The sequence below is a fragment of the Aythya fuligula genome, chromosome 6 (assembly GCF_009819795.1).
Source record: "Aythya fuligula isolate bAytFul2 chromosome 6, bAytFul2.pri, whole genome shotgun sequence".
Classification (NCBI taxonomy): domain Eukaryota; kingdom Metazoa; phylum Chordata; class Aves; order Anseriformes; family Anatidae; genus Aythya; species Aythya fuligula.
The window spans coordinates 12,409,446-12,427,438 of record NC_045564.1 but is presented as its reverse complement, the minus strand read 5'-3'; the positions used below and the strand labels follow the sequence as shown (position 1 = coordinate 12,427,438).

The window sequence follows — 17,993 nt, the reverse complement described above, 5'->3', positions numbered from 1 at the left end:
TTCAATAGCTGGTGTCTGCAAGTAATTGTTCTGGATTTGAATGTCCTTTTTTGCTTTGCAGAGAGGCAGCACGTGAATGTCGCAGGAAGAAAAAGGAGTATGTGAAATGTCTAGAAAATCGAGTGGCTGTGCTTGAAAACCAAAACAAGACACTGATTGAGGAGTTAAAAGCACTTAAGGACCTTTACTGCCACAAATCGGATTAATTTTGGATTCCCATTTTCACTTGTCCAGGTGGGATAGAGACTGGTTCTGGCTATACCCAGAGAGACAATGTAAACTTTTTATTTTCTAAACATTTCTTTTTTTCTATGCGCAAAACTGCCTGAAGCAACTACAGAATATACTTCATCTGTGCTTTGCATCAAACTGTGAATGTTCAAATACTTGCCTCCAGTTCTCCCCTTACAAGATTATTTTCATCGTCAAATAATCTCAGCGTGAAGAAGAACAGGCTCCTTTCTCATCTCCCCATCCTCTTCAAGGAATAACAGTGGTCACTTGGGAAGTTACTGTGGGGGAGGGTCCTTTTGTAATGATTTCAAGAATTTGTGCTGAGTTCTTTCCATTGCCTTAGAGACGGAACTACCCCAGCCTCTTGGCCCAGAGAGCTGTGGGCCGGCATACGTGGAGCACACGTGGTGCAATTAAGAAGCAGTGGTTGCCAAATTGGTTTCACATACTTGTTTTAAACTATAAAAATACATGTCTAAGTGGCATGCCAAAGGAAAGGCACTTCACAGTCACATTCTGTGTGTGGAGCTAACATACCTTTTTTAAACTAGCACAGGAGGGGTTCTGATGTGTAATCTGCATTACTAGTCCCTCCTGGACTAGTGAAAACTCTATTCCACAGAAACAAATGGATTGAAATGAGCTTCACTGGTCAGTTGTTGCTTCTTGCAGCATATGTGTGCAAGTGTGTTCAGCATTTTGAATGCACAGAAAGAAAACACCAGCTTCAGAGGTTATTGGTTGGCAAATGATATTTAGATGGGGATGGAATTCAGAATTAAAAAGGTACAATAGTGACGTTTTGAAAACAGATGTGTAGTAAGCAAGGGTAACACACGAAAGCACTACCTATGTGTATGCAGAACAACTAAACAGTTGAAGCACGGCCAACTCCACATACATATTCTCTGATGGTTTGTCCCAAGTCCTCTCAAGCGATCAGGTATTTCTGTTTCCCTACCACTATCTTATGTAATTGGAATTATTGTACTTACTGGAAACATTGTCCTGGTTTGCTAGGTTATTTTTCAAACTTTGAGGCTGCGCTTTCCATCCGTTAATTAAACTGCAGTATGGTAACTGCCAGGACAACCTCAAATATCGAAGAGAACTTCAAACATGAATATTCCGACTGGCTTCTGCTTCGCAAGAGACAATATTATTTGAACTTTCCCAGGCTAAACAAATTCTTAATTTATTCAGAGGATTTTTTCATGCAAAGGGTCAGATTTACCAAGTAGTTTATTCATGTAGGTAAAATTACTTATGTGCCTCAGACATTTGCAAAATCAAACTTCTTGTGTGTACTGAGGAAACATGATCTTTCACAGATTTACATTGTTAAAAAGGTAGATCATGTTAAAAATAACTACTCGGCATTAGGACTTCCATTGTGTGTCAAAAAGAATCATGCTCAGTTTGTTTACTGGCCCTCTGAAGCCAGTCTCTTCATTTCTCAACTTGGGTCATTTGATGGAGTATGTTTACTTTGGGCCTCTGGTCCAACTTTTATGTATAGAGACATATGAATAAGACTCTGGTCTATACTAATGCCTTGCCTAGCAAAGTATTAGCTAATATTTTTTTCCCATTTGCTCTATCTGTTTTTAAGATAAATTTCAAACATGAGCTTCTAAAAGGTTATACAATCAATGTGACGTAGGAAGAACTTTTGCAAGACTCTTGATAGTTGAGTCTCAAACAGCTAAGCAGTATTAAAAGTTCTAGTTTTCTCATTTGAGAGGGCATTCAGTTTCCAAGAGACTTTAAAAGGAGCAGGGTTAAACTTGTAGCATTATTGTTAAATCTAGAGTTATCAATAATTTCAAATCGTTTGTATTTCAAATAAGAGAAAATAAGTATCAGAATTATGAAAGAATTCATTTTCAACTTAAGTTTTGAGGGGGTTTATAAATGGTCTATTTTTATCTGTCATGGAGAATTGATTTTCATGATTTTATTTAATGGAGAATGAATTTATGAGTTTAGCAATGCAAATTTAAAGAAGACCCTAAATTCTCAGCAGTGCTTTTCTAACAATTGTCTGATTTTTGAAGACAGAGAATATGTGCATGTATGACGGTTACCAGTTGTTCAGAACTAGCGCAAGAAATAGACTGTTGATAATGCAGGAGTAATTCTCGTAAAATATTTAACTTTATGATGGCCTGATTTACACAGTTACATGGGATGGTTTCTCCAGCTTTGAGAAACATGAAGAAAAGATGTACATTCCTACATGAAGGCTTTCTCTTTTGCAGAACCATCTGTCTGCAAAAGCTTGAGGTTTTGTACTGAAACTGCATGAGGCTAGCCGAGATCTGGGAGCTGTTCCTAGCAGGTCATGCTCACTGGTAGTCATGCAGCACAAAGCCTGGCAGCTGAATGGACAGGGGAGCCTAAAGCAGTTCCTGGACATGGTTCTTCCGTTGAAGCCAATTTGTGAAGCAGTGAGAGGAGAACTGCATTACCAGTTTGTCTGTGCGTGGTCTGTGAGTAGTCTATTGTGTTATTAGTGTAGACTGCGTTAGCAACTAGCATTTAATTGAGAAAAAGAACATTATTTTAAAGTACCTAGGGATCTGCGAGAATCTTTATTTTTATTTATGCTGCACTGAGGATTTAGGGACTTGAATTTCTTTAATGGAAATTTTAAATGATGTTGATAAAAAATGTATTAGGCCAAGTACAAGGCTGGCTAGGGTTACCCATACATACTTTACTACTCATAGTGACCCAAAAAGGGAAAGGATATGATGCAGGCATTCATTCATATGTTACTTACCAAGTAGTGAGGTTGGGGTAATCAGCTTCTATAAACTAAGGCCATTTGGAAGTAGGACAGCAATTATGCTGGCAGGGGGGAGGGAAGGTTAGTTTTATATCTCACGGTTGTGAGTTTTCAAGAATTGATAGCCTGTTTTACCTGAAGAGAGGGTTAGAAAGGGCTAGATCCATTATGTTCATAATAAACAAGAATTGATTTGAAATATAATTTTTGTAATGTCATTATTTTGCAAAACAACAGCACCAGTCAGGCAGTTAAGATATTGTCAGAGGTGCTCTTTTAATTTAGATATTCTTGGAAAATACATATGTATAATATATGTACATATATATATATATACACACAGTATATAATCTACAGCTCTGAGAGCTTTTAAGTCAGGAATGCTGAGTATTATAGTATATGGAGGTCAGAAAAAATTTTTACTTCTCTGTGTGTGTCTGGGTGTGTGTGGATGTGTGCGCGTGTGTGAAAGCTTCCCCTGCCCCAGTAGTCCTGGGCTGCATTATTCTAGCGCTTATTACTGATTTGTTTTGTGCTGTTTCTCAGTTATCCATTTTCAAGAATTTTATTTTCATCTTTCATGATTTTTGTGAGTTGGTTTGTTTTTATTTTTTTATTTTTTGATGGAGAATTTTGAAATTATATAACCAGTTGTTTTAAAACAACTACCACCCTGCAGCATAATTCACTTTTGTGCTTTTTCTCTTTGGCAGCTATATATCAAAGGCAGATCAATTGGAAAGGTTGTTAAGGTGTTGTTTTTAAAAGGAACCACTGGTAAGACTTCTGTTTTCCTCCTGGGGTAGTGGCTGTGCATTTTTATTTAAGCAGTGATTTCACCAGTGAATCAGATAGTTGCTGGCACCATTGCTTGTATCTGAAAGCACAATTTTAGCCTGTCATTGTCAGGACTGTACAGACACCTATACGTTCTGGCTCTTGTGTAGTTCATGTTTGTTGCAGACCACTATCTTCTCTGGTACTTTACATTGATCAGAAAACTGGTGGGGTGTTTGGAATCATTAAGAGGCTCAGGAAAAAAAAAAAAAAAGTTAGATTTAATAAGGAAAACAGCCCTAATAGTTTCTGATCTAAATTTGTACTATAGTTTTGTTTTGTTTTGGTTTTTTAAATCCGGGCTTCCAGTAAACAGCAGCTGCAAGTAGTCATCTATTAGTGAAAACTGGCCTCTGCCTTTTTTTTTAATTTTATTTTATTTTAGACAGATAGCCAGTGCTTTTTATGGGTTAAAGACAAGTCTCCCCACCAAAGCAAGTTTATTATCAGTGGTTGCGAATCTACGACAGATCAACAGATCATAGGGGATTTCATTGGTTTCCTAAGACCCTGTTTTTATTGTCTTTTTTTTTTTTACCCTGAAGCAGGTTAGTGATGTCACATTTGCCAATGATCTAACCAAAAGGTCATGTATTTATTTTTGTTACACGGTATTCTTTGTAAATGTTTAATTAAAATGTGCACTTTTTAAAAAAACACAAAAAAAAAAAACACAAAGCAGAACAAAAAAAAAAAAAAAAAAAAAAAAGAGAGAGAAATTGGGTTTGCTTGAGAAGCTCCCTGGCAGAATTGCTATAGTCCTGCCACCTGCACACAACTCACTCCTCTCCCCACAGCAGCTGACTCTTTCAACAATTTAACTTGCTGATTAGCACCTGGCTTCCAGTAGGCATTGCTTCAAAATGGCAGATCTGGGCTGGCACTACTGAAGACTGGAAAGAATTAAGTGTATGGTGTCATAGCAGTAGGCATAGGATGGTTATTAAATTGTTTTTAGACAGAGTAGAACTAGTTCAGTGACCCCAAGTGAGAAAGGTAAATTAATTTGGAAGGAAAACTAAATTCCTTCTCAGTCACTTTATTCCCCTTTTCTTAATTTGAAATTTGGCTGCAAATTTTAGAAGTTGCATTCTAGGAAAATAAATCAAAATCACAATTCTTTGGCACCAGGAATTGAAGATGTAGTGATAGCGTGTCAGCCTGCTTTAAAAGAAAAAAAGCACAACTAACTTCCTTTTGCAGGAACAATGATAATTATCTATAATCCTAAAATATGTCACCGTAAGCAGGTTTTAAAAGCATACGGTACGTACATGGTTCTCACGTACTGTGCCTGGGAACTCAATTTCCTAAGCTTTTGAATTTGCTAGTCGTAAAAGACAGTGATTTTGCAGAAAGCTGAATGTATCATGAAGCTTGGTCACTCTGGGAGGAGCTGGACTGGTAAAGAGAAACAGGGTGATGAAAACCTATCTGCTGTGTGCTTGTGACAGGTTCAGGTTTGTGGATGGATGTGTCTTAAATCTGTGCATCTTTTAGGAAAAGGGACCAGATCCAGTTGGTGAAGGGGGGATTACATTTCAAGCATTTTGCCTTGGAATGTATTTTTTATGTGTATTTAAGCTTTGGCCTGCAAAGAGACTTGCTCAGCCTAGTTTGCGTAGCACAAATTGAAGACATTGACCTGTTGTGGTGCTGCAAGTGCAGGTTTTGACTTGTGTTACTCAATGGTGAGTTTAGGTCTTGTTTTCACCAGCAGTAAGGACAAAAAGCCAGCTGTCACCAGGAGCTGGGTGCTGGCAGGGGAAGGGCGAGGGATCGGCCGTAGTGATCCACGGTTAGTGCAGTTCCATAAGCTGACCGTTTACTGTACTCACGACTTGGGAGCAGTCAGTTCACTGGGTCTCAGCCTCAACTATGTATTTCTCTAAATTAGGGGATAGCTGAGTGTGAGACCAAGGGGAAGGCAGGCCTTGAGCCAGTCAGTTACCTGGAAATGGCCGCTGTTAAGAACTGGGGATGTTTGGATGCTCTCCACAAGTTGTGTTTTATCCAGGTGCCACTCCATTTTTTGTGTGTGTAATGACGTTTATTTATATAAAAACATGAAGTTTAAAAAGTTCTAGAACTGCGAGTTTGTATGAGATTTGACGCTGTGCTGCTTATATGGACTTCTAGGGATGGGATGGGGAACAGGACAAGAAGAGGTGCTAGTTGGCAGCCAACCCCTCCACAGACTTGTCCACAGGTTGGTTGTTCATTTCAAAAATGAGTTACTTGTAGTCTGGATTTATAAGTTGAAATTGTTTTGAAACAGTGTTTTTCAGGGAAGCTTCCAGAGCGAGGGTGGTTATTCTCCCTTTGTAATGTAAGCTGGAAAGAGCAAGTTCACCTCATCTGCATTTCTGATTCTTTACCCAAACCATGTCAGCACAGAACAGGGTATTTGAGCTTGACTCCCACGTTCCTGTGGAAGTTAAAAGACTAAATGAAAATCCATTGTTGGAGGAAAATAAGTTCTTATTTACATTTTCCCCAAAATTTAGAAACATCCCTGTTGTGTTTTTTTTTTTTTACTTTTTTTTTTTGTGCTTTATCTGTGTTTTTAAAAAAAAAAAATGTACTGGGTTATAATGCATTTTATTAACACTATGTACATATTAGCTGCTTTGTGTTTCAGAATGGTAGTAATTGCTTTGTATATTAAAGTGATTCTTGTGAATTTGTGAATTATTGTCATAAAGAAGTGCTTTTTCTTACTGTAACCTTTGTGGTATAAACTGTCATAACTCCCTTTTTACACAAACATTTATGTGCAGTCACATAAACATGCTTTTAAAAACTCTTAAAGTCTCTTTTTTGGACAGGATGATCAGTTTACACTAATTTAGGGGTAAAACTAGAAAGGAATATGTGAAAAGGCATATTTTAAGCCAATGATGATGTCCTCTCATGTTCTGTGGCCTGCTGTGAGTATTCAAGAGATAATTTTCCCAAATAGAAGGCTTTTTAAATCTTAATTAGATAGAATTAATGAGAGGTTAAATCCTGAATAACAGTTTCTCTTCCACTTCTGATACTTATTTTTAAACCTGCTTTCTTGTATCTGCTTTGGTGGCAATTAGTTTTGTTTTTTAATAATGTGTGAAAGATTTTTTTTCTTTTCACAGTTTAAATATGCTGTCTTTCCCACTTTTAAGCATTCCTGAAAGCCGTGTACTACCAATTTTAAGAACAGAACAGAAGGCAGCAAGCATTGCAAAGATTGTAACTTGATTATGTAATCTGCAAGGCTGAATCAAAACACTGGGATAAAAGCCAGAAGAACAAATTCAGCACTGATGCAAACACACCTCTAGTGAAATCAAGGCAAAGAAGAAAGGTCAGCTCATTATGGCTGGGATTTTGTAGTTCTCACAACTAAGCACTTGCATAATGTCAGTCCTATACTTGTTCACAAAATCCACGTCTCGGTAATGAAGGAGAATCAAGCAGGGATTAGTCCATAAGATAAAAATGCAGTTTGTCTTGAATTTCATGGTGAAAGAATCAGGTAATGCAGGTCCCTCTGCAGTCAGTAGGTCATCTGGTAAAGCTGATTCTTCTGATACTGCACCGCAAAGCTCTTTTGTCCATAAAACAGAGTTGAATATCATAGTCCATGTCTTTATATTAATTGAATACCACTTCAGTGTTGCAATGACATTTCAGAAAAGTTTGTTTCCTCACAGCATGACATGTTTGAGGAGTGACTACAGAAATTCACATCACGTTCATGTCTATCCAGTCACTTTCCTGTGTCTTGGATCCTCTCCCAGGGGTGAGTATTTTTTCTCTTGCAAGTCTATTTATGCACTGCCTTACTGCTCAGGGACTGATGCACAAACAGGTCCTGCCTCCAGCTGAGTTCACATCGTGTCACAAAGCAGGACTGATATAGTGGAACCACCCAAAATGGAATCATGGCGATTTCTCTAGTTCTAGGATGAACACAGTGACAGAAGGTGCTTGGGCAGGGTGTTAGCATAAATACCATACAGCTGCTGAAGCACTGATGTGCATCATCTTGTTCTGCATCAGAAGCTCACCTGGGACTGATCGGTCAGGACACCAGAGTTTGCTTCCACCTCAGGCTTTCAGGTGTCACCGCAGAGAGGTGCTATCAGTGCTTGCTGACTGGGCAATTACACCTGTCCTACTGCTGTCCTGCACATCTGGAGTGCTTCACAGCCAGCATTTGCCTAAAGCTCTGTGTAATGGGAATATAAAAAAAGCTCTGTAGCCTAGCTTTGGATGGCAGAAGGTACTGCTCATTGGCTAGTGCAGAAGGGTGAGAGCACCACCCCAACAGGAGTGGGGTATTCAGCTGAGTTGTTCTCACAGATGCTGCCTGCCACTGAACACTGTAGCTTAAAAAGCAACCAGAACTGATGTGCTTGGGGTGGTGGCCCAGCAGCAGTATTTCTATTCTCCCTTTCTCCTTCTCTCTCTTGGCTCACCCCACAGCCTGCCTTTCCTCAGATTGCTAGTTAACACTGGCAATGGGGACCCCTGCCCTCGTATTGCTGCATCAACTCATGTGCTTTACTCTCTTCTGTTATGAAGAGGTGGGGGGCATCTTAGAAGACATTGCCCTGTTCTGCCCTGCCATAGCTTGCTGGCCTCACTTAATGCAAAATGAGGGTCTGCAGGCACGAAGGGACTGCTATGGGAGGGAGAGGAGGCAGGCCCTGCTTAGCCTGCCTAGATTTGGGTCTCATCTGAATCTAAAGGAGTGCCTGCACCCCAGTGGTGGTCAGAAGACAAGGTGTCCCTTTCAGGGGGTGCCACTTTGTACTCAGAGCTCACTGAGCGGCGTGGGGCCACCAAAATTTCTGCTCTGCAGCTCAGGGCAAGGCACTTGCCTGAGCTGCCAGCATCTGTCTTATGCTGTGCTCCATGGGTATTTACTTATGAGCAGCAGCATTTCTTTAGCAGTGCCTTCGAACATACTCCCTTAGCTTTGCAAAAGCTCCTGTGCAACAGCAGCACTGCAAAAGTCAGGCCTCATCTCTTCTGCCACATTCCTGCTCTCAGAAGGCTATGGGTTGTAACAGCAGCTCTAGGAAAACATGCTGTGAGCTGCCAGACATTAGAAAGTGATACAGTTAAACGGATTTGTTTTAAAAATGCAGACCTTCTATTGTCAAAGCAACGCCTGGAGCAAAACCCTCTTCTTAACAGCACGTAGGCTTTCTTCTGTGCTGTTTAAGCATTTTAAGCAGGTTCCTACTAAGGTAACAGTGCAAGCTGCAGCTTCTTGCAAGAGCTGAGCATGGCTAGGTAGCAGACCTTCCCCATGGGCCAAGTCACATGCACACCCAGGCACAAGAAAACAGCCCTCTGCTTTCTGCCAGCTCCAGCCCCAGGGGAAGCTAAAATATGCAGTGACCACAGACAAGCTAAGAGAGAAGGAAGCACTGGTGGGGAGGAAAAGGAAGAGGAGTGGTGAGAACTTAGTCACATTCCAGAAACTATACAGAAACAGAGTGGGGAGGGCTTGTAATTTTTTTTCCCAAGCATTGCTCACCCAGTTGATAGGACAGAAAATGCTATGTCTGGCACATTAAAACTCATTCTGTGTTCTGTTTTTAATTAAAGCTGATGTCCTCCTTCCCTCAAAGGACTTAAGCACTGGTTTCAGACTGCAGATTCCCAGCAAGCTGTGTAAGTACTGTTTTAGTGACACCATGTGGCTTCTAAACAGACCAATGTAAGCAAGTGTTTTACAAAACATCCACCCTCAGGCTGAGTTCAGAGCCAAGCAGAGAACTTCAGCTGAAAACAGCTGACAGACTCTCCAGTGATGAAACACAAGACCTTTGGGCCTCATTGATCGGAGCTGTAATGACAAATGTGTCATTTCCAGATTGCAGTCTACCTTTCATTTCTGGACCACAGACCCTCTGCATCTTTTCCAGTTGGGAAGTTTGATAGAAGCAGAGGAGATATAGAGCTTGTTACATCCATGGCCCAAAGCAGCAGCTGCTGGCTTTTGCTGTTGTCAGTGCCAAAGACATGCATGAACCTGACCTGGGTTAAGTTTAAAGGAAAAAAAAAAAATCTAGGCCACTGCTTTCACTAGTTTCCTGCTTCTACCATTAGAAAGAGATGGAAATCTGCTAGTGGTGTGATTCAGATTCCCAGCTGCCCTATTTATCATGTAGGTTTTATGGGATAAACACACAGGTATTTCCAAAAGCTAAAGATAAAAAAGCAGGTTACTTAAAACAGCATCTAACTATCACTGTGCACCAGAGGCATGCCAAAATCTAGATGCTGCCTCAAGCTCCCCAGTAGTAGAAGAATACATTCCCCCCAACTCTAAAGATTTTATAGCAGCAGTCTCCTCTCCTAAATAACTGCCCTCAGAGACAGTGACCCAAACAAATTGAGGTAGAATGTAAGAAGTGGTACTCTGAGAGTCAAGGACTGGCATTTAAAAAGCAGTTTGAGTCTCCTTGTTTTATTTGCCCTGCTGGCATGCGTTTCTGTCTGCTCAGAGGAGCCTTGATCCGTGTGAGGGAAAGTTAGACTGTTAGGGCCAACCCAGGAACCAGGACTGCTTCAGTACTGCAGGCATAGCCTCCACAATTGCAAGTCAGATATAATCACCGCTAATTTCCAAGTTGGCTTACTCTGCAATGCTGCTCCTTCCCCCCCTGCTGACCCACCCCTTGTTTCCCTGTGCCTCTTCAGTTCAGCAGTGGCAGCAACAGACAAACTTTATAGCATCTACCTTTGTTGGTTTTGCCCTTTGAATGGCTTCTTTTACTGCAACTTTAAAGGTGCAGAAGGTTTGAAGAGTTAAAGCATTTGGAGCTGCAGTCTTAGTTTATATTTCTTCCATATTACTTTACTTTTCTAAAGCTGAAATTATAAGGAGGAAAAATCCCACTTTATCTATCCTAATCCCCAATCTAAGTTTCCCACGGAAGTTAAGTGTTGTTTGATTTTAAACAACAGGTCTTTTTATGACATTTTTCATGCATGAAGATTTCTGAAGCTTAAATCAGCTTCAGAAATTACATTTGATAAAAAGTCAGTGGAAGACCTTATATGTTTGTTATTGAGGAATGAAGCAGAACTTTAACTTAAACAAGCAGAAGGTAAGTACAATCCTTGCTCTGTCAGACCAAGTGGAAGAAGATGGTGAAATAACAACCTCTGCAATTATATGCTTAGGAACAATTGTATTTAATAGAAACTAGGATAGGGTTGAACAGGATCAGTGGCTTATTAAAAAAGTATAGAGTCAAAAGTCATCCTTGTGACTGTGTCTCTGTGCTTTGTAGATATGAATGTCCCTATTGGAATCATAGTAGACCTCATATACAGAGAAATGGCCTTTCAGCATCTTCAAGAAGTTGTTATCCCGTTCATAGCGGATACGACAGGAAAGAAGAATCACAGTTTGCTCTGAGCATAGATGCTCTAATGTCTGAAGCAGTTCCCCAAATGTTTCTTCCAGATAAATGATGTCTGCACCGAAGATGAAGTCAAATGCTCCTGGAGGGAAATTATCCAGGTCTTTTCCCCAAGTCAGTTCCTTCACCACAGCTCTTGGATGGAGTTCAGAAGGTAGGTTAGCCTGTACGTTTGACTCCAGGAACTCCAGTGCTGCTTCCCTGTCTGTGATGGTAACACGAGCACCTAGGTGGTACAAGAGTTTGTCTCAGGTTAATGTCTGTAAACAGCATTTGGAATACAGTGCTCTAAGTCAAGCAGCCTCCTTAGTTCCTGTTAAACACTATTAATTCCCCTAAGCTGTTTGACTAAAAACAAAAGAGCAAAACAAGCAGAAAGCCCGCTGTCTCCACACATCCTATTCTTCATCAGTCACTTAAGAATATAGAGTATTTTTCACACAAAGATTGTCAGATTAAACAAAGTGTCCTGGAGTTTTTTCTCAGTGGGAAAGTAGTTACTTTCTGCCTTTCCATAGGTGACAACAAAGTTAAAGGGATTGCTACAATTAACCTGCTCTGATTCCTTACTTGTGCTGTTGAAGAGAGGCAGCTAGAGAGCCTATTTCACAGGTCAGATTAAATTTATGGATGTGAGATTTAGCAGTTTGACAAAATGTGGTCATGCCACTGCTTCTATTATTTCAATTGGCACCTTCCACAGTCACTAGAGCTTTGAATTACAAAGCTAGTCTGGGACAGTTAGCACAAATTTAACATCGTACCCTGTCCCTGCCTCAGCCATGGATCCCAGGTAAATCATTTCTCCAGACCTTGGTTTCCCTGTTTGCAAGGCAGGCCACCAAGGCTCACACAAGCACAGAGTGATTTCTGTCTGGAGCTTCATCCGTGCTGCATTTTAGGACAAGGGGAAGACAGCAAGTACAGCTCCTGCTCCCCAGGGGAAGAGAGCTGCAGAACTCCGTGCTGCCGAGCTGCCTACCATGGTAACAGGCGGTAGCCTTAGCAGGGTCCCACCATAAAGTACACTGCCGTGGCACCACCGCCACAATAAATAACGCAGCAGGCTCCGAAGGCTGACAAGAAAGGGAGATGACTCGGGCAGGATACATCCCAGTTCACATCGGTGGCTTTGGTATTAACTTCTGTACCAGGCATGTAGCTGTAAAAGTGGCAGTTTTAGTGCAGCTGTAAATCGCTTCAGGCAAACAAACCAACCCTTACCCAGCAGCGTGGCCACTATTCCCAGCAGCCCCGTCCCAGCTCCCAGCTCGATCACCGCCCGATCTCTGAGATCGACGCTCCCCATCTCCAGGTACGCGCACAGGACGACAGCCTAAGCGGGGAGACAAGGCCAGTTCAGCACGGGGCTCGCCTCGGTCAGGTTATCACCGCGCTGCTGATTTACACCGAGGGAGGAGGTCGCGGGAAGGGCCGGGCACACGGGCTGTGCCCCAGCAGCACCTACCGCGTCCCACACCACGGCCGCCACGCCGAGCCGCTGCCAGTCCTGCCGCAGGCGCAGGGTGCGCCCCGCGAAGCGGAACGTGGCCCAGGGGCTGCGCAGGCCCTGCAGGCCCCAGCCCTCCGCGTAGGGCACCAGCGCCATCCCGGGGGCCTCCCGCAGGCACCGGGGGAACCGGGGGAAGGGCCCCGCTCCCGGCCCGGCCTCTCGCCGCCGCCGCCGCTCCCTCCCCGGGCGCCTGAGGCGGGGCGCGGCCCGGCGGCGGGCTCGGGGTGGGGGTAGGAGCTGCACAACGGGCGGGGGGGAAAGGAAAAAGGAAAAAAAAAAATGAGGGCGGAAGTGGAAAACACGAAAGAAAGGAGAGGGGGAGGGGGGAACACGGCACCCAGTGAGTATCTAACTGGTACCAGTTTGTCGGTGGGCTTCTCTTTTTGACACCTGGGTGCCATACCGAAAGGTAAGAGGTGCCAAGCGCTCTGTGAGGCACTGTCTGCTGCCACTGTTGCCTCTCTGTGGCTTCAGCTCATGTCTTCTGTTTCAGGGCTCTGAGGTAACGGCCGTAAAGGAAACAGATTTGTCCAACCTGCCAGCCTCATCGCTCACTGCCAGCTCTGTGAACGTGGTCCCTGCAAGTGCTCATCACCAGCCTGGAAGTAGCCCCTCAATAACCAGGTAACCATGGCAGAAACACATCTCTCTTTGTCCATCTGGCCAGAATACTGATCACGGCAGCAAAGCCAGAGTTGCTCTTGAGTGGGAGTGTGGTGCTAACGCTCCTGCTGCCTTGTTTGTGCATGGGTTTCTCTTCACCTTTGGCTCCGTTTAATCTTGTTTGGCAAAACAACACAGTGCTCCTCTCCTTTGTCTGTCTTCATAACCAGTTACTTGAACTTGCTCCAAAGCCTGCTAAAGGCCATGGGAGGGCTGGGGAATCGTCCTGGCAGCGCTTGCACTCCAGCTCGCTAGAAGCACTGCTGCAGGTATTCCACCCACAGGCATAGAAGCTCCAGACCTGTTCTTCAGCCCATGCAAGGAGCCAGACCTTGTGTGCAGAGGGCCACAAGAAAAATGCCTGGGGGAGTGGGGCCATGGAGTAGCATGGCTTCCCTGTGCCCATCTCTGGCTGTGTGGCTCGGCACACAACCAGAAGTCACCACCAGAAAGAAGAGTTAGGCCAGCCCTCAAACTTGAGGAGCATAACCAGCTCAAAAAAAAAACCCACACTTTCCCACAGGAAGCAGTGAATCTGGCTGGCAGACGAAAGCAAATGTGGTTACATGTGAAAGCCGTTGATTTCGACTGAATGGCTCAAGATTCATGAACCTTTGTGGAAGAGCATTACAGGCTGCACAGGGGTAGCAGGAACCAGAGCTTGTTTTTAGGGTTCTGCTACTGTAGGGGAATGAAAACCAGTATTTCATTTGCCCCAAACCAGTTTGTACTTGTCTTATGGCAATACAGACTTCTTCTCATAAGCATGCCAGAGCAGGTGAGATGATTCAGCTTACTGTGGTTTTATGTCCTAAAGTGCTGGTCCCTTGCCACTGCTTCTGCTTTTCAGAGTTTGAAGCTGCTTGTGCTATTATCTCAATTATTTTTTTTTAAATTATTTATATAGGCAATGTGGGAAAAGCTAGGAGAATGATTGCACTTGAAATAAGAGCTCTGCTTGGGTGAGTTTTTGATTCACTTACACTGTGCTTAAACTACACCATCAGCCAAATGGAGGGAAACTCCCAAATGGCACACATCTTTTGCCTCCACCTCCTAAATCACATGCCAGCCTTGGGATCTCCAGTCTAGGAGATGTGGATGAGTGCAGCAGGGCTCCAGTGCTCCTAATTCCCTCCTTCCCCCCACCCCACCCCCAGCAGTTTTCTTCCCCAGCTGTATTTTGGAAGATGTAGAATCTGGCTAGATAGTAACTAGAGCGAAAGGAGGCTGTACATGAAAATGTACGCGTTTGTTCTCAAAGACAATAAGGTAGTGAGTGTTTTTTTTCTCAGGAATGTGTTTTTGTAAGGCAAATATCCCTGAATATCTTTGGAGATCAGCAGGTTCTCTAGCGATCCTGCTTTGGTTCCCAGAAGTATTTTCCCTTCTTCCCTGCTAATGTTTCTTTGGCACTGACTTCCATGAGCCTTAGACAGAAGGTCAGGAATTACTTTCCAGATTAGTACTGGATAGTGAAGCTATTAAAAGGCAATCAAGTGCACTAAAAGCTCAGAAAGCTTTTAGTTAAATTAAACTTAAATTTAACTTTCTCCCTGTCCAGATCTATTTTTTAAGTTACAATATCCAACTACTATAGTGGCAAGAAAGAGATGTGTTTTTTTTCCACCCTTCCTGACAGTAAAATGATAAGGAAAATGAAACAACAGAGAATTTTAGGCCTAAAACAATTGTCCAGAACTGAAATGCTTTTTCTCCCAGCAGGGTGAGAGCTTAGCACAATGATAAAGTTTCAAGAATGTACCTTGGTTCATCCTTTTAAGACTGCAGAAAGCAAGAGAGACACCTAAGCAGCAGATAAACTTTCAAAGTAGGAAACAGCTCATTTTATGGAAAGCAAGGGTGAGTTAAAAGAAACACTGATTCAAGTCTGTTCTTATCTCATTCAACTGCTTAATAGAACAAAGGCGTAATGTGTCCAACTGTAAGTAAATTGCGCTATACCAATAAGCTTCTTCGGGTAATTTTAAAAAGTGTTTCAGAGTAGCGGTCCTTGTAATACTCAGAAGATCAAAGAATCAAGTAGATGAGTTGGAAATGAGTGCAAATTATTTTGGAGCTATAGTAATATACCTTCCTTACTGAAATTTTCTCCTTACTGCTCAATGTTTAAAATCCTGCCTTAGAAATGAATGCAACAGTTCTTGTGATGGCTCTGCAGACACTGCATGTACCACAATACCATCCCCAATGTGGGGAAGATACTGCATCCATCTCACAGTCTCTGGTTACCAAGGCAAAGGCAGGTATAAATAGAAGCAATCTATTTTTTTTTTAAACTCTGTATCTGGAAACTTGTGTTGTTGATAACCCTTTGACAGCAACGCCTTATCCCAAATGGTTCTGTTGTACAAAAGGCTAGCAGCAACTATTTGTGTAGAAACTTCTGGTCATACGTGTTTAATCCTTCCTTTCTAAATAAATATCATCTACGTCTGGTTGTCATTCCACTGAAAAACAAAAGCTGTCTTTGAAGAAAAGTTTTGACAAATATCTATTTTGTGAAGAACTTTCATCAAGCCAACAAAAACTAGCAAACACAAGGCATGGAGGAAAACTCAGAAAAGAAAGTGGTCTTTCTCCCTAACTGTCACCGTAAGTGGCCATTCAAAGGACTAGCAGCGAAATGGTTAAAAACTTTTACACTTAAATCTTCACCAGGAGCTTCCAGATTCTCTACACCACTGAGATAGATGGGGTGGTGAACTGCTTTCTGTTAAATGAAAAGGGAGTAAACCAGAGATTAATTTGGCTCTTCACAGCTTGCAGTTGCAGATTTAAGACAGCCTCATCTTGAACTGACTTGGATCATCTTTGAAACCAACAGGGTGAATTAAAACTGAAAACTTAAATTTCTGCAGAAACTGACAGGTTATCTGTAGACATTACAACTTGCTGGTCCAGCAAGATCACTGAAAAATTATAAATATCAAAATAATATAAGGTATCATCCACTGTATCATTTTCTTTACTCACACAGTTACATTAAACAATGGAAGTAATGAGAGAAAACACAAAGATGTATAATTTCATAAGTGAATGAGCTGAAATACAGGATGTTTCTGGGGCCTCTGAAGAAGGAATAGTTCCCATCAGTAGTATTGCATTCACGCCTTAAACCTCACATCTTGATAAACTGTCAGACATAATCACCATGTTTATTAACTCTCTTGCTACAGAAGAATCACTTAGCTTTTAGTGGAATTATGTGACTGATCTCTCAAATGCCTTGCAGTTCTGAAAGCTGACATTATTCTGAAATTTTAATTAAACAACAAAAAGCAAAATGAGCCAGATCTTCCTTTCCATAAGCAACAACTGCACTTCATTTGCTGGAAACCTCCACCTCTTACAAACATGCTTGTGGATGCTCACTGATCTGCAGCCTCTTGCAGGTCTCTACTAGCCAGACTTCCAGGCCACAGGATGCCACATGCTGGGCCGTGTGACAGGAGCACGCCTCACCCACTGGAGCATGAGCGACGTGTGAGTGGCCATCAGTGCACACACAGGTGGCTTTTGGGCAGCTCTGGGCCCTCCGGTGCCCTCCTCCTCCTGCAGCTTCTGTGCTTGCTGCAGCTGGCTGATGGCCACACACCGGGCTGACGTGGGGCTGGCATGTGGGATGCTGGGGCAGGGAAAATGCTGCAAAAAATACCCTTTTGTGGAGTCTGAAGACGGATCTAAAGGCTTCATTTTAGGTGCCCAAATTTCTGATGAGTTCTATAGGTGCAGTGTTACGTAATTGGAGGGGAAATTACAGTGCAAGCAGTGTACTGTATTTAAAACTAGTTAACAACAACTAATTAAAACCACTTTAAAACCAGTATTTGTCTATACGTAGGCAGACAGCCGCTAGAACATTCATATGGATGCAGGAGCATTTGCCACAATGCGAAGGTTACTCTTTTTAAACCAAGCAGAAACCAAGTTTTAAGAAAAATGGTTTTTGTTTGTTTGTTTGTTTCTTTTAATTCATGATGATATTAGCAGCTTTTCTCCACTTTTTAGAAACAAAATCCTTCAGACAATGGAGAAGAAAGCAACAGTCAAGTCTGAGCAATTTCATGTACCTTAGACCTTGCAGGAAGGGTTCCCGCGGGCCTCTTTCCAGGCTTTGGCGGCCCAGGTTGGAATTAAACCTTCAGAAGTTTACCCTAAACAAACCTACTGCAGGGCTTACTCATGCAATTTGCCTTTTCTGAATGAAGTCACACATCCATGTTAATGTTTGTGTTAAAATACTGGAAAGCGTTTTCCTTTTCCTCGTAGGAAAACCGTACACATGACCTGCAGTAACAGCTACTTCTAACGCTTGGCTCATCAGAATAGTTGTTCGATCAGCTCTCTGCCCAGCAGCACACAAAGGACAGCTTTGCAGGCTTTGCTCTTTCTTGACTTCAGCACATCTCAAATTCTCTTCTCAGGCATTGAAGTCTCCATTAACTCTACCGGCTGCAATTTGTTCTCCTTAGCCTTTGATAACTGCAAAGCCGGTTTTATTTTT

The 17,993-nt window shown here is 42.4% G+C and overlaps 3 protein-coding genes across 9 annotated transcripts in view; 2 read left to right on the top strand and 1 right to left on the bottom strand.

Annotated features, from left to right (window-relative positions):
• Nucleotides 1-3,594, top strand: part of CREB1 (cAMP responsive element binding protein 1) — a 36,685-nt gene extending 33,091 nt beyond the window's left edge. For all 3 annotated transcript variants that reach the window (XM_032190171.1, XM_032190169.1, XM_032190170.1), the window contains one exon: nucleotides 62-3,594. In XM_032190171.1, coding sequence (XP_032046062.1) covers nucleotides 62-206 — 145 coding nt within the window. In that variant the 3' untranslated portion in view covers nucleotides 207-3,594. The remainder of the gene's footprint in view (nucleotides 1-61) is intronic.
• Nucleotides 3,595-11,042: 7,448 nt separating this feature from the next.
• On the bottom strand, nucleotides 11,043-12,898 carry METTL21A (methyltransferase like 21A). Of its 2 annotated transcripts, none has more exons than XM_032190095.1 (3): nucleotides 12,758-12,898; nucleotides 12,514-12,625; nucleotides 11,043-11,515 (listed from the first exon to the last, which is right to left on the bottom strand). In XM_032190095.1, exons 1-3 carry the CDS (start codon nucleotides 12,896-12,898, stop codon nucleotides 11,118-11,120), a joined length of 651 nt encoding a protein of 216 aa, XP_032045986.1. In that variant the 3' UTR covers nucleotides 11,043-11,117. The 2 variants fall into 2 exon arrangements, with proteins under 2 accessions (XP_032045986.1, XP_032045987.1); XM_032190096.1 differs by having other exon boundaries at nucleotides 11,387-11,577; nucleotides 12,527-12,625.
• The window catches only part of CCNYL1 (cyclin Y like 1), a 41,801-nt gene continuing 36,372 nt past the window's right edge, over nucleotides 12,565-17,993 (top strand). Inside the window, exons 1-4 of one of the 4 annotated variants that reach the window (XM_032190092.1) lie at nucleotides 12,565-12,604; nucleotides 13,296-13,426; nucleotides 14,373-14,427; nucleotides 15,188-15,328. In XM_032190092.1, coding sequence (XP_032045983.1) covers nucleotides 15,316-15,328 — 13 coding nt within the window. In that variant the 5' untranslated portion in view covers nucleotides 12,565-12,604; nucleotides 13,296-13,426; nucleotides 14,373-14,427; nucleotides 15,188-15,315. Of the gene's footprint in view, nucleotides 12,605-13,118; nucleotides 13,212-13,295; nucleotides 13,427-14,372; nucleotides 14,428-15,187; nucleotides 15,329-17,993 lie in introns of those variants that run through there. The other 3 variants (XM_032190091.1, XM_032190094.1, XM_032190093.1) reach the window with 3 other exon arrangements.